The 23700-nt window shown below is 37.9% G+C and overlaps 2 protein-coding genes and 1 long non-coding RNA gene across 3 annotated transcripts; 2 read left to right on the top strand and 1 right to left on the bottom strand.

Annotated features, from left to right (window-relative positions):
• The first annotated feature begins 169 nt into the window (after nt 1–169).
• On the top strand, nt 170–10422 carry LOC105954812 (eukaryotic translation initiation factor 4G). The gene is made up of 11 exons (XM_012978494.2): nt 170–623; nt 738–967; nt 1178–1311; nt 1452–1589; nt 1725–1792; nt 1910–1966; nt 3329–4117; nt 4258–4644; nt 4732–7733; nt 9586–9780; nt 9875–10422. Exons 2-11 carry the CDS (start codon nt 798–800, stop codon nt 10203–10205), a joined length of 5271 nt encoding a protein of 1756 aa, XP_012833948.2. The 5' UTR covers nt 170–623; nt 738–797; the 3' UTR covers nt 10206–10422.
• A 1232-nt stretch (nt 10423–11654) lies between these two features.
• Nucleotides 11655–20278, top strand: LOC105954813 (eukaryotic translation initiation factor 4G). Its single transcript, XM_012978496.2, has 11 exons — nt 11655–12036; nt 12188–12417; nt 12645–12775; nt 13085–13264; nt 13412–13485; nt 13596–13652; nt 14290–15024; nt 15162–15548; nt 15636–18586; nt 19321–19515; nt 19615–20278. Exons 2-11 carry the CDS (start codon nt 12260–12262, stop codon nt 19946–19948), a joined length of 5202 nt encoding a protein of 1733 aa, XP_012833950.1. The 5' UTR covers nt 11655–12036; nt 12188–12259; the 3' UTR covers nt 19949–20278.
• Nucleotides 20279–21683: 1405 nt separating this feature from the next.
• On the bottom strand, nt 21684–22849 carry LOC105954757 (uncharacterized). The gene is made up of 2 exons (XR_016029533.1): nt 22532–22849; nt 21684–22179 (listed from the first exon to the last, which is right to left on the bottom strand). It is a non-coding gene; the product is annotated as an uncharacterized LOC105954757 (long non-coding RNA).
• Between the last annotated feature and the right edge of the window lie 851 nt (nt 22850–23700).

The following is a 23700-nucleotide window of genomic DNA, read 5'->3' as shown; positions in this document are numbered from 1 at the left end:
ACTTAATTTAATTTTCAAGTCTAATATGGCACTATTTAATTCAAAAGCTTTATTTGAAAAAAACAATAAATAAATTGAGTCTATTGTCATGGTTTTTATTTTTTATTTTTTATTACAACAGTGAATAAATGTTTTTCTATAATAAAAACAATAAATAAAAAAAATAATCACATTAAACATGCCACAAATTAAATAAAAATAGACAAGCGAAAAAGTCAATACAAAAAACATTAACATCTCCTATAAATACTCAGATATCTTGACCACTACTTTGTTACAATAGTATGTTTTAATTAATTAATTAATTATATTTTTTATTATCCAACAAAGAATAAATCGAAATTTTTTTTAAGTTTAGAAAGTTTTAAGCACTCATTTACACTAATTACTAGTGAATAATTACTTATTTAATAATTATGCAATATTTATTAATTTAATCACTGTGATATATACAATTAATGTACATAAACTCCATCTCTCTCACACTGTTTTACTTTATTTCTCTATATTCATTCATTCATTCTTCTTCTGCATCTTTTTTCTTATTATTTCTCATACGGCGTCGTTCTGTTATGGTTCACGCCATTGTTATCTCCCAGTAGAAACCCTAATTTCATTCCCAGGTGAAGTGAATCAAATTAATTACGTTGATTGCCTAATCGCTTTTTAGATTCTATTTTTTCCTCCCCCTCTGATTGAATTTGGATGCATTTGATTTGATGGATGGATCTCTGTAGGGAGAAAAGTGTTGCTCGAGATTTCAGGGAAAGCGTTTTGTTTCTCCAATACTAGAATTTATGTCTCACAATCAATCAAGGGCTGAAAGGAGCGAGTCTGCACAGTACAAAAAAACCGGCCGATCTGGTAGCTTCAATCAGCCACGTCAGTTCTCCGGCGGCGCCTCCAATAAGGTCGGCGGCGGCGGCGGCGGCGCCCCCTCCGGCTCAGCCAATCTTTCTAACCGCAGGTGCACCTTTTTATGTAGATACAACAAGTGGCTTGTTACATATGCATGTGGTTGCGTTTTTATTTTTATTTTTTTAATGGCTGGTAAGGAATGTCAGTGAGACTTTTCATTCAATTGTACGGAATCTAGGGTTTTGTGAATAGACGCATGATATGTTTGGATAAATAAACAATGAATTGAGTACTAATTACTGTTTTCTTTGAGATGCAGTTTTAAGAAGTATAACAACAGCAGTGCACCACCAGTAGGGCAGCCCAGTGCAAGAAGCCCTAATGTAGATTCTAGTGTTTCACCTGCACCAGTTTCTCTACAGAATGGTGCTCATCAACAACAGCAAACTAATAGTACGTGATATATTTTGATTCTTGGCAGAAAATAATCATTTATTTTTTGCATGTACTCGTCTTGTTAAACTTTTTGAAGAGAATCGTTGATGTTAGTACTATACATTTTCTTTAATTTGGGTTGTCATTTCTTGTTTTAGGAGTGTCCGTTACACCTGTCGTCAATACATCTTCTAATGTCAAGCCGGCTGATACTCCGAGCCAGACTATCAGCCGAGCTGTTCCGAGAGCTCCATCCTCTAATGTTTCATCTGAGTCTAAGACACCCACAACACCCGGTAAAGTTATGCATTTTGGTGATCATATTTAGTTTAAGCTGTTAATTTATGTTTAAATTAATTGGATGATACATCATTGCAATAATGATGAATGCATCTTCTGCTGTTGTTGTATAATGTATTCCTCATCTACAGGAGATGCATCTAAGTCATTTCCCCTGCAGTTTGGGTCCATAAGTCCTGGTCTTATGAATGGAGTGCAGGTATGTTATAATTGCATGAAGTTTAAAATTAACTATGTGGTCCACTTTATAATTTGTGTTGATATCCTTAAACTCCAGCTCGTAAAGATGGAAGGTTCCTTTTTATTTTTTTTGTAGATACCTGCTCGAACAAGTTCTGCACCACCAAATTTGGATGAGCAGAAAAAAGATCAGGTTTGTGGTTCTCTTTTAACCAGTTGTTTTTACCTACCACGGGGAAGTTAGTTTCAGCGGATAGGATAACAGAGTTGCATGCTATGCCGTTCTTTTGATTAGACAAAATTAATGTGTTCAACAGCATATTTTTTGTGTTGGATTATATACAAAGGTTCTTGGATAGCATGCTGGGAGATGAAAGGAAGTAATAAGTTACACCTTACAAGGGAGAATAAATTTTGATTCACTGTTTATCCTTCTGTTGGATGAAGGAATGGGGGATACTTCCATGTAATAAGAAAGCTTTGGCAATAAATTAATCCTTGCGTTCCTTTCTTTTCTCCCTGTGTTTTTTCCTGTATAAATTATATTTTCCGTCATTTACTCCGAACCAAGTTAACTCTAAAGTTTAAGTTACCAATTTTTTGTTGTTCATTTTTTTGTTCAGATCAATTTTTAGGGTAACTTCCACTTTACCGCCCTCAACACTAGCCCGGTCTCACTTCATACTCTTAATTGTATCACTATGCCCTCCTCTACTTGTCAATTTTGTTGTTATTCCATCCAAAACAAAAACCAAACTCTTAGGTGCGGATATTAATAGACATAAATGCCCTTACCTCTTATATTGATACATATATCATATATGGATATATGCCAAAAAACCAATTCTTGCAGTCTTCAACGATTCGTTTTCTTGTTAACACCCAACATTTTTCTACAAGCTTCAGCAAATCCAAAAGTAACATACTGGAATCACATGACTTAAACTTATTCCATACTATACTACATGAAATCCCCAAAAAACTGAGGTTCGTCGAATGAGTTATATAGAAACCAACTGATTCACATAGGGATTAGTTCTCTCTCTCTCTTCCTTTATCTGTCTTTCTCTCTGTTCATTAGCTCAAATTCTACAACATTGAAGGGTTGTCTGAAATAGGGTTTCAATTTGGGGGAGAAACAAAAGTGTGAGAATATGACCTGGAATAAGGATTCGATTTGACGAGAAACAAAGTGTGAGAATATGTTTGGGAGAAACATTGTGCTGTAATATTATGGGTATTTAGGGATGAAAGTTTGACGGAAACCATCTATTGAAGCAATTTTACGACTAGAGGGGGCCAGAGGCATAGTGATACATTTAAGAGTACCTGAGGGTAAAGTTTAGTGTAGAGGGAGAAGGGGGTGGGGGGGTAAAGTGGATTTTACCTCAATTTTTACAGTTGTAGCATTTCTCAATATTTATTTTTCTTTGAAAATTGCCTGAACACTATATAACTTAGAGTTGATAACGCCTGACTGCAGTCATTGAACTTGTGTTCAATCAAATAGGCATGTATGGTTTGACGGCATGTTGTTTGTTTCTTATTGTGACAGGTGCGTCATGAATCATTGAGGGCTGCTGCTGCAAAGCCAGTTCAATCAATTCCAAATCAGCAATTCCCAAAAAAGGATGTGGGGATTCCTGACCAACCTAATGCTGTTGAAGCTCAGCTAGTTTCCAGATCAAAGAGGGATGCCCAAGTTTCAGCTGCACCACCTGTGACTCAATCTCAGAGTCCTTCTCGACATCCAATCCAGGGTATGCCCATGCAACTTCCATACCACCAGCCACAGGTTCCTGTTCAATTTGGTGGTCAAAATCTTCAAATCCAGCCCCAAGCCATGCCTGGACCGCCAATGCCGATGCCAATGCCAATGTCCGTACCTATAGGAAATCTACCGGTGCAGCATCCAATGTATGTTCCAGGTCTCCAGCCACACCACATGCAGCCTCAAGGAATGATGCATCAGGGTCAGAGTTTGACCTTTCCACCCCAAATGGGTGCTCAGCATCCTTCTCAGTTGGGTAGCATGGGAATGAATTTACCTCCACAGTTTCAACAGCAACCGGCTGTAAAATACAGTGGTACTCGTAAAACTGTGAAGATTACTCATCCTGAAACTCATGAAGAGCTGAGGCTTGAAAGCTCACCCGCCCCAAGGTTACACCCTAATGTGCAATCTCAATCACAGCCCATTTCTTCATTTCCTCCTAATATCCAGATGAATTTTTATCCGAGTCCTTACAATCCAGCTTCCGCCTGTTTTCCTGCCGTGAGCTCTGTTCCTATTAATACTACTCAGGTTCCTCCCACTTCTCAGCCACCAAGGCCCTATAAACAGGTTTCTTCTATCGAGACTATTATTGATCAAACATGATGTTATTCTAATAAAAAACTATCACGTCAACATTGCATGCACTGTCAATTGGGATCGGTTCAGAGTTTATGTTATTTTAATGTATTTCACCTTAATTTCTGCAGGTGACTGTGAAATCACCTGTTGGCTCTCATGGGGAGAAAGAGGTATTGCCACCCACAGGGTCACCTTCTGGTGGAAAGGCAGAGTCGTTGAAACCTTCAAGGTTACCAGGGGAAGGTTCGATTTTTCCTGGCAAGGAGATTGAGCCTTCACCATTGAGCACTTTGCCAATGCCAAAGCCCGGTTTAGGAACATCATATGCAACTGTTGCCTCATCAAGTCCTGTTGTTGTGGACAGAGTTGTGCCCCACACTTCAGTTTCGGCTTCCGATCCTATGGATGGTTCTGCATCAGCATCAACTACCACTGCTGAAGCAAGAAGTGCAGCAGTAGTGCCTGATTCCATCAAAGATAAACATATAAAACCAGGCAATGACCAGCAAGACCAGGTATTTCACGGGCTGTTTCTTTGTTTTAGTTGTGCTTTTTGAGCGAATTTACCACAAGTTATGAGCATGATTTCTACGTCTTTTCAGGTTGGAAGGCCACAAACCTCTCCATCAAGTTTGCCTTCTCAATTCCCTGAACCTGAAGCGGTAGAAGTAAAATCTATTTCATCAAGAAATAATTTGGTTTCTGAAAATGATGAGGAATCATCATCAATAATTGCAGCTGCTTCGTCTGAGGCTTCTAATTCGACAAATGAGGGTGCTGGGGAAGGAAGGACGGCTGAGATTTTTAAAAGCGTTGGAGTGAAAGGTGTAGATAGCATACAATCAAAACCTGACACAATTGGGAGAAAGGAACAAGGAGAATCCATATTATCTGGAAGTTTGGAATCATCTACACATAGTTTGGAAACTTCTTTGAGGTCTCTTTCTTTAGAATCTCCAAAAATCTCGGGCAAAATGGAGGAGATCTCTAATCATGAACTAACATCCACTACTGGTGTTTTATCTGGACATACTCCAGATAAGTTGGACGAATCTGTGCCAGTAACTGGTTTATCTATGCAAAATGATACAACTTTTACTTCAGATGCATCATTGAGTGTGCCTCATAGTATTAATACAATGGAAACAACTGTTGCAAAGTATGACCTGGTGGACCAGAAGTCTGCCCCTGTTTTAGTTTCATATCCTCCTGAAGAAGTATTGGGATCTGGAAATGAAGATGAAGATATTGTCAGTAATGGTAGTGGCTTAGTCTCTCCTTCTCCATCTAGTGTCAACGGTAAAGTCTTATCAGATGTAAATGTTTCAAAAAGTGTTGCACCCAGAGGTAAGAAGAAAAAAAAAGATTTATATAAAAAAGCAGAAGCTGCTGGGACAAGTTCTGATCTTTATATGGCATACAAGGGTCCTGAGGGAAAGAAAGAAACTGTAACGTCTGCTCAGGGCTCAGAAAGTTCTTCAAGAGTTAGTGAGAAGCAAAAATCTACGGATATGTCTCAAGAGAATGCTGTTCCATGTGAGAAACCTTCTCATGTTAAAGTGGAGCCTGATGATTGGGAAGACGCTGCTGAAATTTCTACTCCGCAGTTAGATACTTTAAAGAATGAAAATCAGGATGATGATGGATTAACAACTAAAAGGTACTCCCGAGATTTCCTTCTGAAATTTGTTGAGCAATGCACTGATCTTCCAGAGGGTTTTGAAATTGCTCCCGACATAGTAGATACGCTGGTGGTCTCGAGTGTTAATATATCACGTGAGTCATATCCTAGCCCTGGACGTAATACTGACAGGCCGGTTGTAGGTTCTAGACCAGATCGTCGTGCAAGTGGCTTGGTAGAGGAGGACAAATGGAATAAAATTCCTGGGCCTGTTATGTCAGGGCGAGGAGACATACGGACAGATGTTGGCCACATGAATAATATTGCAGGGCTTCGACCTGGCCAAGGAGTTAATTATGGTGTTGTAAGGAATCTTCGGGCTCAGCCACCTGTCCATTATGCTGGGCCTATCCTCACTGGGCCATTGCAGTTTGGTCCTCAGGGTGGGCCATTGCAAAGAAATAATTCTGATTCCGATAGGTGGCAGCGAGCAACTGGTTTTCAGAAGGGTTTGATGCCTCCTCCTCAGACGCCTATGCAGATTATGCACAAAGCTGAAAAGAAGTATGAAATAGGTAAGGTCACTGATGAAGAACAAGCGAAGCAAAGGCAGTTGAAGGGCATCTTGAACAAGCTTACGCCTCAAAATTTTGAAAAACTGTTTGAACAAGTTAAGCAAGTGAACATCGACAATGTAATTACGTTGTCTGGGGTGATTTCGCAGATTTTTGATAAAGCTCTCATGGAGCCGACCTTTTGTGAGATGTACGCCAACTTCTGCTTTCACCTTGCTGCAGATTTGCCTGACCTAAGTGTGGACAATGAAAAAATTACTTTCAAGAGATTACTCCTGAATAAATGTCAGGAAGAATTTGAAAGGGGAGAAAGAGAGGAAGAAGAGGCAAATAAAGCTGAGGAAGAAGGGGAGGTTAAGCAGACAGCGGAAGAGAGAGAGGAAAAGAGACTCCAAGTCCGAAGACGCATGTTAGGTAATATTAGACTCATTGGAGAACTGTACAAGAAGAGAATGCTGACTGAGAGAATAATGCACGAGTGCATAAATAAGTTGTTGGGTCAGTATCACACTCCTGATGAGGAGAATATTGAAGCCCTGTGCAAATTGATGAGCACAATTGGGGAGATGATAGATCACCCAAAAGCAAAGGAGTTCATGGATGCCTATTTTGATATCATGGCACAGTTATCCAATAATATGAAACTTTCATCCAGGGTCAGGTTCATGCTGAAAGATTCTATTGATCTGAGAAAAAACAAGTGGCAGCAGAGGAGGAAAGTTGAAGGTCCTAAAAGAATTGATGAGGTACACAGAGATGCTGCTCAAGAGCGGCATGCACAGGCTAGTAGGCTTGCTCGTGTTCCCAGCATGGGTAATTCTGCTAGAAGGGGTCAACCTATGGATTTTGGTCCTAGATCTTCAAATATGTTATCTCCGCCAAGTCCCCAGATTGGTGGTTTCCGTGGTGTTCCCCAGCAGCAACGTGGTTATGGTACTCAGGACGCCCGGACAGATGAGAGACATTCCTCTGAGAACCGGACCATGTCCTTTCCTATGCCTCAGAGAACCCTCGGTGAGGAGTCCATAACTCTTGGGCCACAAGGTGGTCTTGCAAGGGGAATGGCTTTTAGAGGGCAGGCATCAGCACCTAGCATCCCCTTGGCTGAGATGCCAAATTCTGGAGATGCACGGAGGATAGGACTCGGTCAGAATAACATCAGTTCCATTCCTGAACGAGCGGCTTATGGCCAAAGAGAGGATCTCATGCCAAGATATATGTCCGACAAAATCCCTGCTCCAATTTTTGACCAATCTCATCCTCAGGTGCAAAATATTACTTCTGGGAATAGAGAAGTTAGAAATGCAGGTGGCCCGCCTATTAACACACTAAACGCGTCTTCTGATAAGGTGTGGCCAGAAGAGGAATTGCAGGAGAAGTTCTTGGCTACAATCAAAGAATTCTACAGGTATACATGTGAATCTTCTTTTAATTTTACAATTTGCGCATCTTTTATAAGTTTATTAGCTAGAGTGGAATTACATTCAATATTCCTCCTGCCTCTTATTCTCTCTCCAATGCTATATTATCCGGAATAGAACCAATATTAATTGCATTTTGAAGCTACCTATGTACTTTACTACATTGGCATGGTGGTTGCTGTGTCTTTCAATTATGTCACAGCATGAAAAGAACCATTACTCTCTACTTGAGAGGAATAAATGACTGTCAGAGTCATATTCTTTGAAGCAAATTGAGTGATTGGTTGTGGGGCTTGTGGTCTACATATATGCAGAAATATTCTTTGGATGCATGTTTAGTTCGTGCTAATTACAAATACGTCTTAATTTATTGGTATCTGTTCATATTTTCCTACACTGACCAGATAGGAAAATATCCTTGACATTTGAATTGTTGGCAGGTTTTGTCTTAGGAATGAATAATGATACATTGCTTTCAAATTGTTGGAAGGTTTTGTGTTAGGAATGATACATTGCTTTTAAGTTGTTAAGACAGTACTTTTTCACTTACCCCCAAGACATTCTGAAAAAGAAATCCGGGAAGTGAAGTTGCATTAGATAATTAACTATTGTTATGCATTTAGTTGGTAGTTAGGTCATTGTTGACTGGCATCTGTCCTTCTGACATATTGCAATCATTAATATTCCAAAATGATGCTTGGAATAATCAGTTACTTCAAAAAATAGGAAAAAAATATATTAATATTTTTTGCTGGAATCAGATCATGAATATTAACTGCTAGTAAGTTACATTGGCAAGGACTGTTCACTTTGGGTTTTGGGTTCCTTATGGAAATTTTATCTGATTAGTCCTTCAGTTATCTCCATTTTTTGAATTTTTAATTTGGTGCCTTTGCGTTTTGTCTCATCTGTAAGTGCGGGGTTGTAATGAAAAGTTAAATATCACATTTCCTGTTGGTAGAAAAAAATTAAGAAAAAGATAGAAAATTATTCCTTTTGATATGGAAGCCGAAGCATATATAAAGTGTATTATGGATTTTATTTTGGGAAGTGTGTGAATGGCGTCCACACTGATTCTAGGAAGGGGTCTAAGATTTCTACGTGTCCTTGTGAGTTCGACCACTCTAATTCTTAAGCTCTTTGTTACCTATTTGACATTTCATAAAGAATATACATTCTTGGAAGAAGACATTATTAGAGCTGAAACGATGTCAATAACTGAGGAGGATATTAGTATATTATGAGTTTATAGGGCACCAACCCAATTCTTTGTTGGATATAACCCGTATACATAATATCACTACGTAAACTTGTTATATTTGATCATTGCGTCTTATATCTTTTTATTGGTCCTTGATCTTTTTATTATTGGCATCCTTGAAAAATAGCACCCGGAGTTTTTTTACTTTCTTTTTCATGCATGCATTCGCTGCCACGTCCTGGTGGTACATCCATTTGGTTCTTTACTGTAAAAGCAGGTGGATATTTTTAGCTCTATGCATTTGGTGCAAGTTATAAATCACTCGAACAAACCTGTTTAGAGAGTCATTTCCAAGTTAAAAGGCTTTTGCTTTTTGTTTCCAATATTTTGTTCTAACAATTCGCTTGCCTGGCAAAAATGTGTGGAAGACGATGTAAAATAATTTTACAGATATATTTATTTTAGATTTGTATTGCCATCGTGGATAATTGAGTACATTCATCTTTACAACTACGCCTGTGGGGGTATGCTTGTATACTTGCATCGGCTTCTTACTGGTTCGAGATCCATTTATTTCCGTTGTCTCTTAGTAACTTGATTATCATGTATTGACATGAAAATATTTTTGTTTATTCCAGTGCAAGAGACGAGCACGAAGTTGCTTTGTGCATCAAGGAATTTAACGCCCCCAGCTTTTATCCGTCTATGATATCTGCCTGGGTTAATGATTCTTTCGAGAGAAAAGACATGGAGAGAGATTTATTGACAAAGCTTCTTATCAATCTAACAAAACCTGGACAAGGCATGATTAGTGAATCTCAACTCATCAAAGGGTATGTATTGGTTACGACGACTCGATATTCTCATATAGTTAAATATTTTAATCATACAAAATTAATTTAATTTTTTTTTTCAATATTATAATAGGTTTGGATCTGTTCTTGCTGGTTTGGAAGATATGGTGAATGATGCACCTAAAGCAGCAGAGTTCCTCGGTCGTATTTTCGCCAAAGTGATATTGGAAAAAATTGTCTCACTTTCTAAAATCGGGCAGTTAATATACGAAGGTGGAGAAGAGCAAGGGCAGCTTGTGCAAATAGGGCTTGCAGCCGATGTACTCGGCAGCACACTGAATATCATCCAGTCGGAGAAAGGTGAGTCCGTATTGAATGAGATTCGTTCGAGTTCTAATCTTCGACTAGAGGATTTTAGGCCACCTGGGTTTAAAAAATCTTTGACAATAGATAAGTTCATTTAGAGGATACGAATGCAGAATGCTCATTTGTATCTGGTTAGAGAATTTTTATTCCTTGGTTCTTTTTAGGACACAGTTTCTAAAGTTGCAGGTTTATATATTTAATTTTGGGTTAATGGTGGATTTTTTTTTATTAGCACAAAGTCAATTATTTTTGCCAGGATATTTATCTCGATTCTAGAAAGGTTCAATTGTGAGCATTCATCATCCATATCAACAATTTTTTTGGGGTCTCCTTTTCTTCTATATATATATATATATATATATATATATATGTATATGTATATATATATATATGTATGTATGTATGTATATTTAATTGGTTCTTGGAAGACTATGCGAATGAATAAACATGTGATCTTAAGCTATGAATGGTGTTTGCAAATGTTTATTTATAAGTAGAAGTTAGTGACTGTGAGTTAAGTTGGTATTAAGTGTTTATTTCTAAAAGTTGGGGGTGTTTGCAAGTAAATTGGAAAATCAACTGAAATAAAAAAACAAGTTTGTGTTTGTTTTTCAAATCATAGCTTAAAGCATATTATTAAGGTGGTGTTTGCAAACGCTGTTTTAAAGTGATTATGAACTTTTTAATGTTTAAAAAAACTGATTTTGAACCATAAAAAACTGATAGTCACTTTGGAAAAGTGTTTGCAAACACCACCTAATAAAAGCAAAAAAGGTAAAAGTTAGTTTTGCAAACGCTTAAAAGTTGATTATGATAGGAAGAAAACTCATCATCTGTATCTAGAAACTTTTGCAAACGCCACCTATAACTATAAGTTCTGTTGTAAATAAAAAAAACTCCTCTTTCTTGTTACAAATTAGCACATTACAAACTGTGTTTTATAGTATGTTAACAAAATCTAAATAACTCAACATAAACTCCCCAACGAATCTGTATAAGGAACTATACATTGCCACATTATAAATTGTGCTTCGTAATGTGTCAACGAATTGAATAACTCAATAAAAACTCTTCAACTAAGCTGTGTAAAAAAATAAAACCGCGCCTTGTATATCAAAAAAAAAAGTTCATTATTATATTACACACAAATTACTTCATTGGGTAACCAAATCGTATAAACAAATACACACACATATATATAACTTTTATTGTATGTATACATGAACATATCTGTATTTCTTTTTATAAAGGAGGATAGTTGCTGGTTTCCTAATTCCCCTCCTAATATATACGAATACATTTCCGTTTGATTTAACTCAATATAACATGTACAAGTTTATTAAAAAAAAAAAAAGAGACACTAAAATCTCCTACAAATACTCCTTATTGACCACCACCACCTAGGATAGTTTGTTACACCAACACAAAAAAAAAAAGAAAATAATAAGGAAAGAAAAGAAAAAAAAGAATTCACAATTAATAAAACTAAAACCTTCACAATCACAACACATAAACATATTTAAACTAGTTAGTGTTGGGAAGTGAAAAGGATTTCAATTAAAAAGGTAGACACATTTTTTAATAAATTTACCAAAATCAAAACCGTATATAAAACTATTGTTATATTAAATCGATTTTTATTAATTATATTTTCCCCTTTTCCTTTCATGAAAAAACAAAAAAAATATCAAAAATAATATATTATTAATATTTATTTTAGGTTTTAAAGTAGATAAAGTCCTTCTCTCTCTCTCTCTCTCTATCTTTCTCTCTCTTAAAATTTGTCTATACCTATTCATCTCTCTCACCCCTCACAACACACAGAATTACTCAATTTTTTTTTTTCTTCTTCTTTCTTCTCACGCTGTCGTGGCATGGTTCCCGCCATTGTTGGCTCACAGTAGAAACCCTAATTCTCTCTCGTTCCAGGTAAACGCAAAATCGAATTAATTACTGAATCTTTCGCTGATTGACTAATCAATCGCTTTTTAGATTTTCTCCCTTTCCCCCCCTCAATTGAATGCTTACCAGAACAGCATTAATTTTTGATGCGTTTGATTTGATTGACGGATCTCTGCAGGGAGAAGTGTTACTCTAAATCTCGACGAAAGCGGTTTTTTTTCTTTTCTTTTTCCCTCAAAGGTTAGAATTTATGTCCCACAATCAATCAAGGGCTGAAAGGAGCGAGTCTACCCAGTACAAGAAAACCGGCCGATCCGGTAGCTTCAATCAGCGCCAGTTTTCCGGCAGCGTCCCCACTAAGGGCGGTGGCGGCGCCTCCTCGGCCGCGACCAATCCTTCTAGCCGCAGGTGCGCCTTTTTTTGTTAATCGAATTAAAAATATGGTATTTAATTTTTGTTGATTTTGCGAAGTGGTTTTGTACAACATGCACGTGAGTTGTGAGTTTTCTGATGGTTGGTGAGGATTGTCTTCAATTCATATATATGCTACCTAGGGTTTTATGTATAGAGTCGACTGATGCGTTTGGACAATAAATTATGAATTGCATACTAATTTTTATTTCTGCGAGATGCAGTTTCAAGAAGAATAACAACAATGCACCAGTGGGGCAGCCAGGTGCAAGAAGCACTGTTGTAGATTCTAGTAATTCACCTGCACCTCATGCTGTACAGAATGGTGCTCATCAACAGCAGCCGCCAACTTATAGTACGTGATTTGTTTTTTTCTTCTTGTGGTAAACATCATATTGTTTTTGTTGTGTGTTGGGGGGATATGGGGTGGGTGGGACTTGATTTTTGAAAAAAAAAAAACTATTCTTTTCCCTTTTGCATATACTCGGTTTTGTAAACATATTTTGCATTTATAAAAGTTTCTGCACAAGAAAATTCTGCTTCATTTTGGCCCACCCTTGTATAATGGATTTTGCAGAAACCTGCAAGCAAACTAGCTTTTTGATTCTTTTTGTAATTGTTATTAATACTTTTTATCTAACCGGACTTTCACTTTCTGTTATAGGAGTATCGGGAACACCAACCATCAGTACCTCTTCTGGTGTCAAGCCGACTGATACCTCAACCCATAGTATCAGCCGAGCTGTTCCGAGAGCTCCATCATCTAATGTTTCATCTGCACCTGCACCATCTAATATTTCCACTACTAGCTCTGAGCCTAAGCCCCCCACAACACCCGGTAAAGGTATGCTTATGCATATTGACGATCTTATATAGCTTATGCTGTTAATTTTTTTTGAAATTATTGGCTGGTATATTATTGTAATAATGATGAAGGTATCTTCTGCCGGTAGTTTCTATTGATGATTTCTACTGTTTATGTATTCCTTAGCTCCAGGAGATGCATCTAAGCCAGTTCCCCTGCAGTTTGGGTCCATAAGTCCTGGTTTTATGAATGGAGTGCAGGTATATTACATTTGCATGAAATTAACGTTGTATCCTCCATTATAATTTCTTTTGTTGTCCTTAAAGTCTAGATCCTAAGGATAAAAGGTTCCTTTATATTCTTTTTGTAGATACCTGCTCGAACAAGTTCTGCACCACCAAATTTGGATGAACAGAAAAAAGATCAGGTTTGTCGTTCTCTTTTAGCCAGTTGTTTTTACACGCCACAGGGAAGTAGCTTTCAGTTGATAGTAGAACAGAGCTTCATGATATGCTTTTCTTTTGATAGAAAAATTTATGTGTTCAAGAACATATTGTTTATGTTGGATTGTAAATAGAAGTCGGAGATTGCATGCTGGGAGATGAAAGGAAATATTAAGTTATGAGGGATAATGATTTTTAATTTACTGTTTATCCTTCTGTTGGATGAAGAGAAGAATGGGCAATACATCCACTGATAAGAGAACTTTAGCAAGAAATTGATCCTTCCCTTCCTTTTCTTTCTCCCTGTGTTTTTTCCTGTATAAAAATTAAAATAGAGTTCCCTTCCATCCCTTATGCCCAACCACGTTAAGTCTAAAGTTTCATTGATCTATAATTCAATAAACTAGAAAAAAAATAAAAAAATGTCTTTAAGTTCCATTGGCAATTTGTTATTGTTTATTCTTTTGTTCAGATCAATATTTACAGTTGTGGCATTTCATATATTCTTTTCTTTGAAAATAGCGTGAAAATTATATTACTTAGAGTTGATAACACTTGACAGCAGTATTCAATCAAATAAGTATCTACGGTTTGACTTAAAAGTTTTTTTAATCATGACAGGCGCGCCATGAATCTTTGAGAGCTGCTGTTGCAAAGCCAGTTCCATCAATTCCTAATCAGCAATTCCCGAAAAAGGATGCGGGGATTCTAGACCAACCTAAAGCTGGTGAAACTCAGCTAGTTTCCAAACCCAAGAGGGATGCCCAAATTTCATCTGCCACTCATCATCAGAGTCCTTCTCGACATCCAATCCCGGGTATGCCCATGCAACTTCCATACCACCAGCCACAGGTTCCTGTTCAATTTGGTGGTCAGAATCTTCAAATCCAGCCCCAAGCCATGCCTGGACCGCCAATGCAGATGCAAATGCCAATGTCTTTACCTATAGGAAATCTACCGGTGCAGCATCCAATGTATGTTCCAGGTCTCCAGCCACACCACATGCAGCCTCAAGGAATGATGCATCAGGGTCAGAGTTTGACCTTTCCACCCCAAATGGGTGCTCCGCATCCTTCTCAGTTGGGTAGCATGGGAATGAGTTTACCTCCACAGTTTCAACAGCAACCGGCTGTAAAATACGGTGGTACTCGTAAAACTGTGAAGATTACTCATCCTGACACTCATGAAGAGTTGAGGCTTGAGAGCTCACCTGCCCCAAGGTTACACCCTAATATCTCGATGCAATTTTATCCGGGTTCTTACAATCCCGCTTCCGGCTATCTCCCTGCTGGCAGCTCTGTTCATCTTAATAGTACTCAGGTTCAGCCCACTTCTCAGCCACCAAGGGTTAACCAGGTTTCTTCTATGAGGCTATTATTGATCCAACTTCATGTTACTCTAATAAGAACTATGGCTTCAGCATGGCGGACACTTCAATTAGGTTGGGTTCAGAGTTTATGTTACTCTAATGCATTTCACCTTATTTTCTGCAGGTGACAGTTAAACCACCTGTTGGCTCTCGTGGGGAGAAAGAGCTATTGCCACCCACAGGTTCACTTTCTGTTGGAAAGGCAGAGTTGTCGAAACCGTCAAGGTCAGGGGAAGGTTCTGTTATTCCTCTGAAGGAAATTGAGCCTTCATCATTGAGCACTTCGCCAAAGCCAAAGCCTGGTTTAGGAACATCTTATGCAACTGTTGCCTCATCAAGTCCTGTTGTTGTGGACAGAGTTGTGTCCCGCACTTCAGTTTCTGCTTCAGATCCCATGGACGGTTCTGCATCAGCATCAACTACCGCTGCTGAAGAAGCAAGAAGTGCAGTAGTAAAGTCTGATTCCATCAAAGATGAGCATAAAAAATCAGGCAATGACCAGCAGGACCAGGTATTTTATGAATTGTTTATTGTCCTAGTTGTGCACTTTAAGCAAATTTATCACATGTTATGATCATTATTTTCCACATCTTTTCAGGTCGGAATGCCACAAACGTCATTATCAAGTTTGCCTTCTCAAATCCCTGAACCTGAAGCTGTGGAAGTAAAATCTATCTCATCAAGAAATAATTTGGTTTCTGAAAATGTTGAGGGACCATCATCAACAACTGCAGCTGCTTTTTCTGAGGCTTCTAATTCTACAAGTGAGGGTGCTGGGGAAGGAAGGACGGCTGAGAATTTAAAGAGTGTTGGAATGGAAGTTGTAAATTGCAGACAATCAAAGCCTGACACAATTGGAAGTCTGGAAACTTCTTTGAAGTCTCTTTCCTTAGAATCACCAAAAGTCACGGGCAAAATGGTGGAGAGCTCTGATCACGAGCTAACATCCACTACTGGTGTTTTATCTGAACATACTCCAGATGAGTTAGAAGAATCTTTAGGTTGCTGTTCCAATGATGCTAAGATGGATGGCAATTTAGCTGTGCCTACTCTGACATCAGGTGGTCAAAGTACTAAGAGTTCTGATGCATCATTAAGTGTGCCTGATAGTCTGGAAACTTCTTTGAGGTCTGTTTCTGTAGAAACAACTGTTGCAAAGTATGACCAGGTGGACCAGAAGTCTGCCCCTGTTTTAGTTTCATATCCTTCTGAAGATGTATTGCCATCTACTGTCAACGGTAAAGCCGTCTCAGATGTAAACGTGGGAAAAACTGTTGCACAAAGAGGTAAGAAGAAAAAAAAAGAACTATTTAAAAAGGCAGAAGCAGCTGGTGCAAGTTCTGATCTTTATATGGCATATAAGGGCCCTGAGGAAAACAAAGAAACTGTAATGTCTTCTCAGGGCTCGGATAACTCTTCAAGCGTTAGTGAGAAGGAAAAAGCCATGCCATGTGAGAAACCTGCTCAGATTAAAGTGGAGCCTGATGACTGGGAAGATGCCGCTGAAATTTCTACTCCGCAGTTAGAAACTTCAAAAAATGAAATTCAGGATAAAGATGGAGATGGCTATGAATTAACAATCAAAAGGTACTCTCGGGATTTCCTTCTCAAATTTTTGGAGCTATGCACCAATCTTCCGGAGGAATTTGAAATTGCTTCAGACATAGCAGATGCGCTGATGGTATCTAGTGTTAATGTTCCACGCGAGTCATATCCTAGCCCTGGACGTAATACTGACAGGCCGGTGGGAGGTTCTAGACCAGATCGTCGTGCAAGTGGCTTGGTAGATGAGGACAAATGGAATAAATTTCCTGCGCATATTATGTCAGGGCGAGGAGATATGAGGACAGATGTTAACTACATGCATAATATTGTTGGAGTTCGACATGTCCAAGGAGTAAATCATGCTGTTCTAAGGAATCCTCGCCCTCAGCCATCCGTCTATTATGTTGGGCCTATCCTCACTGGGCCAATGCAGCTTGGTCCTCAGGGTGGGCAATTGCAAAGAAATAATTCTGAGTCTGATAGGTGGCTGCGAGGAACTGGTTTTCAGAAGGGTTTGATGCCTAATTATCAGACGCCTATGCAGGTGATACACAAAGCTGAAAAGAAATATGAAATTGGTAAGGTTACTGATGAAGAACAAGCGAAGCAGAGGCAGTTGAAGGGCATCTTGAACAAGCTTACGCCTCAAAATTTTGAAAAATTGTTTGAACAAGTTAAGCAAGTGAACATCGACAATGTAATTACCTTGTCGGGGGTGATTTCGCAGATTTTTGATAAAGCTCTCATGGAGCCGACCTTTTGTGAGATGTACGCCAACTTCTGCTTTCACCTTGCTGCAGATTTGCCTGACCTAAGTGTGGACAATGAAAAAATTACTTTCAAGAGATTACTCCTGAATAAATGTCAGGAAGAATTTGAAAGGGGAGAAAGAGAGGAAGAAGAGGCAAATAAAGCTGAGGAAGAAGGGGAGGTTAAGCAGACAGCGGAAGAGAGAGAGGAAAAGAGACTCCAAGTCCGAAGACGCATGTTAGGTAATATTAGACTCATTGGAGAACTGTACAAGAAGAGAATGCTGACTGAGAGAATAATGCACGAGTGCATAAATAAGTTGTTGGGTCAGTATCACAATCCTGATGAGGAGAATATTGAAGCCCTGTGCAAATTGATGAGCACAATTGGGGAGATGATAGATCACCCAAAAGCAAAGGAGTTCATGGATGCCTATTTTGATATCATGGCACAGTTATCCAATAATATGAAACTTTCATCCAGGGTCAGGTTCATGCTGAAAGATTCTATTGATCTGAGAAAGAACAAGTGGCAGCAGAGGAGGAAAGTTGAAGGTCCGAAAAAGATTGATGAGGTACACAGAGATGCTGCTCAAGAGCGGCATGCACAGGCTAGTAGGCTTGCTCGTGTTCCCAGCATGGGTAATTCTGCTAGAAGGGGTCAACCTATGGATTTTGCTTCTAGATCTTCAAATATGTTATCTCCGCCAAGTCCCCAGATTGGTGGTTTCCGTGGTGTTCCCCCGCAGTCACGTGGTTATGGTTCTCAGGACGCTCGGACAGATGAGAGACATTCCTCTGAGAACAGGACCATGTCCGTTCCCATGCCTCAAAGACCTCCTGGTGATGAAACCATAACTCTTGGGCCTCAAGGTGGTCTTGCAAGGGGAATGGCTTTCAGAGGTTATCCATCAGCACCTAGCAGCATTCCTTTCGTTGAGATGCCGAGTTCTGGTGATGCACGGAGGGTGGGACTCGGCCAGAACAGCTTCAGTTCCATGTCAGAACGAGCAGCTTATGGGCCAGAAGTAATTGTTGCTGCTCCAATTTACGACCAATCTCATCCTCAGGAGCGAAATGATACCTATGTGAATAGAGAAGTTAGAAATATGGATCACAGTTCCGATCGAGCTGTGCCTGTTTCTTCACATGCTAGAGGTGGCCCACCTACTAGTACACAAAACGCGTCTTCAGATAAGGTGTGGACAGATGAGCTGCAGGCGAAGTCATTGGCTACAATCAAAGAATTCTACAGGTATTTTTCTATGCATCTTTGCAAAAAAATGTGAAAGTTTATTAGCCAGATTTGGACACATATTACTACTGCCAGATTCTGTCAGTGTCATTAAATTTATCCATTTTATTATATTTGAAACAGAATAAAATTCGGATAGATATTAGCACAAGTAAGCAGGTAATTGAAAGAACTAAATATGTGGGGAACAATAATTTCTGGAGGCATTATTTGTCTTGCTAGTCCCGACACAAGATAAGGTGTAGAACTTCTTGATTCTTGTGTCGAACGAGTAATGACTTTTAATTCTGATGATTTAATTCTGGGGATTGAGTGAATGACATCCACACCGACTTTATGGAAGGGTCCTAGATTTCAATGTTGTCCTCTGAGGACAATTCTAATTCTTGAACTCTTTCCTGGCTGCTACACATTCCATATTGCTTAAATTTACATGGGATATGTCACACAATCTTGGTTAATTTAGAATCAGTTCGTCCTTGAGAAATGATGACGGTTCACACAAGGCATGTTAGAAGAGTAGAGTGCGTGGATTTTTATCTGGTTCTTAAAAGCAAAACATATCTTGCTGATTGCATATTTAAGAAAGTTACTTTAGGAAGATGGTATTAGTGTTTTGAGATCCATTTATATCTGTTGGCTTTTAGTGACTTTATAATGGTTGGGATGGACAAAAGAAAAAAAAAGGAAAATTCAATTACGTATTAACATGATATTTTTTCTGTTTATTCCAGTGCAAGAGATGAGCACGAAGTTGCTTTGTGCATGAAGGAATTTGACACGCCCAGCTTTTATCCATCCATGATCTCTGCCTGGGTTAATGATTCTTTCGAGAGAAAAGACATGGAGAGAGATCTTTTGACAAAGCTTCTTATCAATCTAACAAAACCTGGACAAGGGATGATTACTGAATCTCAACTCATCAAAGGGTATGTATTATTTGGCTACGACGACTCGATATTCTCGTATGGTTAAATATTTTAATCATACCAGATTAATTTTAATTTTTTTTCCCCATATTATAATAGGTTTGGATCTGTTCTTGCTGGTTTGGAAGATATGGTGAATGATGCACCTAAAGCAGCAGAGTTCCTCGGTCGTATTTTTGCCAAAGTCATATTGGAGAAGATCGTTTCCCTTTCTGAAATTGGGCAGTTAATATACGAAGGTGGAGAAGAACAAGGGCAGCTTGTGCAAATAGGTCTTGCGGGTGATGTACTTGGTAGCGTATTGGATATAATCCAATCGGAAAAAGGGGAGTCTGTACTGAACGAGATTCGATCGAGCTCTAATCTGCGACTAGAGGATTTTAGGCCGCCTCCTGGCTCTAAAAAATCACCGAAAATAGACAAGTTCATTTAGAGAGATGGCGGGTGGTTGGTTGGTTGTATCTGGTAGAGAAATATATTCCTTGTTCTGTTAGAGGTCGGTCACGGTTCTTACAGCTGCAGGTTTTATATATTTAAATTTTTGGTTAATGGTGGATTTACGTAGATGTTTTCGTATATTATTTTGCCAAGAGATTGATTTCTTTCAATTTATTGAAGGTTCAGTTAGTTATTCGCATCTCAACTATCTCCTCGTATTCTTCTTATACAGAACAAACATGCTACTGGACTCTCTTTTATTCTTATTTACTCACTTTGTGAATGCAATGTTGGTCGATATTGATTTACTTTTTGGCAAGTAAAATCACTTATTTTTATTTTTATATTTTTTATATTTTAATTTCATGCATAACATTATTACTATTATTATTATTATTATATTGGTCCGTCGAAATGCCTTTCTATTTTGAATTTCAAATTAGTGTTTTGCTATTTATATATATATATATATATATTTAAATGCAAAAACTCCCCCTGTATTAATCCTAAAGACCAAAAACTTCCCTGGGATAAAAGAAGTGACAAAAATCCCCCTGTAGTCAATAGTCAAAGCCATACATCTCCCTAATCTTTGTGCGTGTCATTCACTCGCTGTGTGTGCGACTACTTGTTCGATTTTTGTACATTTTGCGCATGAAAAGACAAAATTGCCCCTCTGAATCAAAACACTTAAACTACTCATGAATTTTTAATAATATTTAAATTTAAACAAATAAAATAAAAAATATAAATTATATTTAAACATATTCAAAAAGAAAATAAGAAAATAAAAAAGGCATACAAATATGAATTTTTAATAGTAATTAAATTTAAACAAATAAAACGAAAAAATATAAATTATATTTAAAGATATTCAGAAAGAAAAAAAATGAAAATGTCTCAACCCAATCTACCCCACCCCACCCCACCCATCTCCCCTCCTGCCAAGGCCGTCGGTTCGCCGGAAATCTCAAACAATAACCACGACAATAGCAAATTCGGAATGCATAATTGGAGGTAAACTTCAGTTTTGGGGAAACTGAAGAAATGGTGCCCCGAGAAAATTAAATAAATGTTTTGTTTTGGAGAGAAGAAGGTTTATTGTTGCGGGACGACGTGTAATGGTGTTGAAATTGTGAATCATAACTTTGGATTTTTCTTTTTCTTGGAATAATTTTGTAAGAAATTTTTAGTTGAGAGGGAATTCGTTGTTGTTAGGGGTTGAGGAGCTTGGTTGCCGGAGAGAGGTTTCAGTCCATGAACGGAGCCGGCGAAAAATCAAAGTGTGAGTAATTGTGTATCTCTCTGTTTTTTTTTTCATTTAGGGAAGAGGGCTTAATTGAAAATATTAGGGACTGACTTGAAAATTTTAAAAACTTCATTTGGGTCATAAAATTTTTGTGGTTGGACAGATTTATCCGAGGGTTTATTCGTCTTTTCACGAGCAGTCAACGAATAAAAATAAATGGATCGAGTATGCTTGTTTGAACACTTATCCCAGGGGGGTTTTTGTCACTTTTTTTTTTATCCCCGGGGGGTTTTTGGTTTTTAAAATTAACACTGGGAGCATTTGCATTTAACTCTCTCTCTCTCTCTCTCTCTCTCTCTCTCTCTCTCTCTCTCTCTCTCTCTCTCTCTATATATATATATATATATATATATATATATATATATATATATATATTGAACACATAGTTACTCTTGAATCGAAAAATAACAGAAACCAAACAAAAAACCGAAGAAAACTAATATATTTTTCATGTTCGATTTTAGCAGAAATAAACAAAAACCGATGGAAACTAAAATATTTGGTTCATGTTCGATTTTTAGCAGAAAAGTGAGAGCGGATCGAGCACTGCACACGTTCAAAACAACTTCTTCTTAAGAAGCGAAAGCCGCCTATTTGCTGCGAGCCTCGTCCCCTCCTTCTGCACCAACGCGGCCTGCCACCGCCTTTGCAATTTCAACCTCTGCTCTTAGCTTTGCCATTTGAATTCGTAATTCTTCAATGAGTTGCCTCACATTCTTTCGATGTATTTCTTCTTCAACTCCCACGACTCGACTCAGCTCCTCCAATTTGTTCATTTGTATCTTATTAAGAATATCTAACTCCTCCAACAACACACTATACGGCAAAAAAATTATCTTCGAAATGCCGAGACCAACAAACCACCCGACTGCCGAACTCGCAACAAGCCCGGGAAAATCATGTTTTACAGCATACATCTGCATTACAAGAAAGAGGGGAAAAGAATTTAATTTCAAACCCTAAATTCCTCAATTCTACTAAACGAAGAAATCTGCAACTTCATCTAAATAATATAATAAACAGATAACAAATTTCTCAATTATTACAGCATACATCTGCATTCCAAATTAATTTCAAACCCTAAATTCCTCAATTCTACTAAATGAAGAAATCTGCAACTTCATCTAAATAATATAATAAACAGATAACAAATTTCTCAATTATTGCAACAAAAAAAAAACCTGAATTAAAATGAACAATGAAAAAAAATAAAAAAAAAGAACCAGTAACAAAGCAAAACAACAAATAAGAAAAAGAAGAAGCAATTACGAAAGAAGTGACGTCAGCTCCGGCGGTTCGGGAGAACTCTCTGCAACCCGATGGACGGCGATGCCACAGATCCGAGGAGAATGAACCGTTGGATTTGCTCCTTCCATAATTGAATAGCGAAGAAGAACCGTTGGATTTGGAAGATCGAATCAGACCTCGAAAAAAAGCCATTAAATCAAAATTGTATGATGTATTTTTTACAAAGTAAAACCCTAATAGTAATATAGTATGCTTGCCCAGTTTTATAGTTAATTGTGTGAGGAGATATGGCGGTGGGCCCGACCCGACCCGGTTATTTATAGGGGCATGCTATCTGGTTCTTTCATTCACCAAAGGCCACGTGTAAATTTTTAATTCCCTGTCTGTTAAAAGGAGACAAAGAAGAATATCCTTCTCTCATTTATTTTTAGGGCCCCTTACTATGGTCAAATTATGAAAAATACTCTTTATGTTTGGGTAATTACAATCATCCCCTTAACTATGAATCTTCTTACACGTCCGTCCATCGTTGCGGTGACAAATTTAGTCGAATCTTCTAGATTGTGTGGAATATTCTTCAGTTTGTACCCGTTTTGCCCCATTAGAGCTCCACATTTTGAAACAAGATGATCATAAAATGTGTCTATTGACTTATAAATATCAGATTGTAGTGCATTAAAAACTGTGTTTTTGCACAAAAAGAGTAGAAACTGGAGAACATTCCACGGATTTTAGAAGATTCTGTTGAATTGGATATCAAAAGAGTGGACGTGTAAGAAGATTCATAGTTGATGGGTGGTTGTAATTACCAAACTTGAGGGGGGTTTTCGTAATTTAACCTTACCTCAGGGAATTTACCCTTTATTTTTATTTTACTTTTTAGCTATAATATTTTCGTAATTTTTTTTATGTTACCAGCCTTTAATCATTATACACTAAGTTGCTATAGAATATAATAGATATTCATCAATCTAATTGAACTCTTTATTAAAAGACCACATAATAATATATATAGTAGAGTCTGGTGGAAAATTAACATTTGAATGAAAAAAATTCAAATAAAAAACTAATTCCAATTTCGTTCTAACAGTTCCATAAATACAAAAACCGGAATGAAAAATTGCTCTTTTGTCGTAAATTTTGCGGATCAAAATCGGCATGACTAAAAAAAATTCTATTATTTTATTCAT

The sequence above is a fragment of the Erythranthe guttata genome, chromosome 2, assembly GCF_056151865.1.
Source record: "Erythranthe guttata isolate IM_541 chromosome 2, IM_541, whole genome shotgun sequence".
In the NCBI taxonomy this organism is placed as follows: domain Eukaryota; kingdom Viridiplantae; phylum Streptophyta; class Magnoliopsida; order Lamiales; family Phrymaceae; genus Erythranthe; species Erythranthe guttata.
The sequence above is the reverse complement of the archived record's forward strand: the minus strand, read 5'-3'. Positions and strand labels throughout refer to the sequence as shown.

What these genes read in the sequence shown, in the direction of transcription:
- LOC105954812 (XM_012978494.2), top strand. Translation starts at nt 798, where the DNA reads ATGTCTCACAATCAATCAAGGGCTGAAAGGAGCGAGTCTGCACAGTAC. An exon ending in TAAGACACCCACAACACCCG is followed by an intron (nt 1,590 to 1,724) that starts GTAAAGTTATGC and finishes CCTCATCTACAG; the next exon opens with GAGATGCATCTAAGTCATTT. An exon ending in ATGAGCAGAAAAAAGATCAG is followed by an intron (nt 1,967 to 3,328) that starts GTTTGTGGTTCT and finishes TTATTGTGACAG; the next exon opens with GTGCGTCATGAATCATTGAG.
- LOC105954813 (XM_012978496.2), top strand. Translation starts at nt 12,260, where the DNA reads ATGTCCCACAATCAATCAAGGGCTGAAAGGAGCGAGTCTACCCAGTAC. An exon ending in ATGAACAGAAAAAAGATCAG is followed by an intron (nt 13,653 to 14,289) that starts GTTTGTCGTTCT and finishes TAATCATGACAG; the next exon opens with GCGCGCCATGAATCTTTGAG. An exon ending in AGCCACCAAGGGTTAACCAG is followed by an intron (nt 15,025 to 15,161) that starts GTTTCTTCTATG and finishes TATTTTCTGCAG; the next exon opens with GTGACAGTTAAACCACCTGT.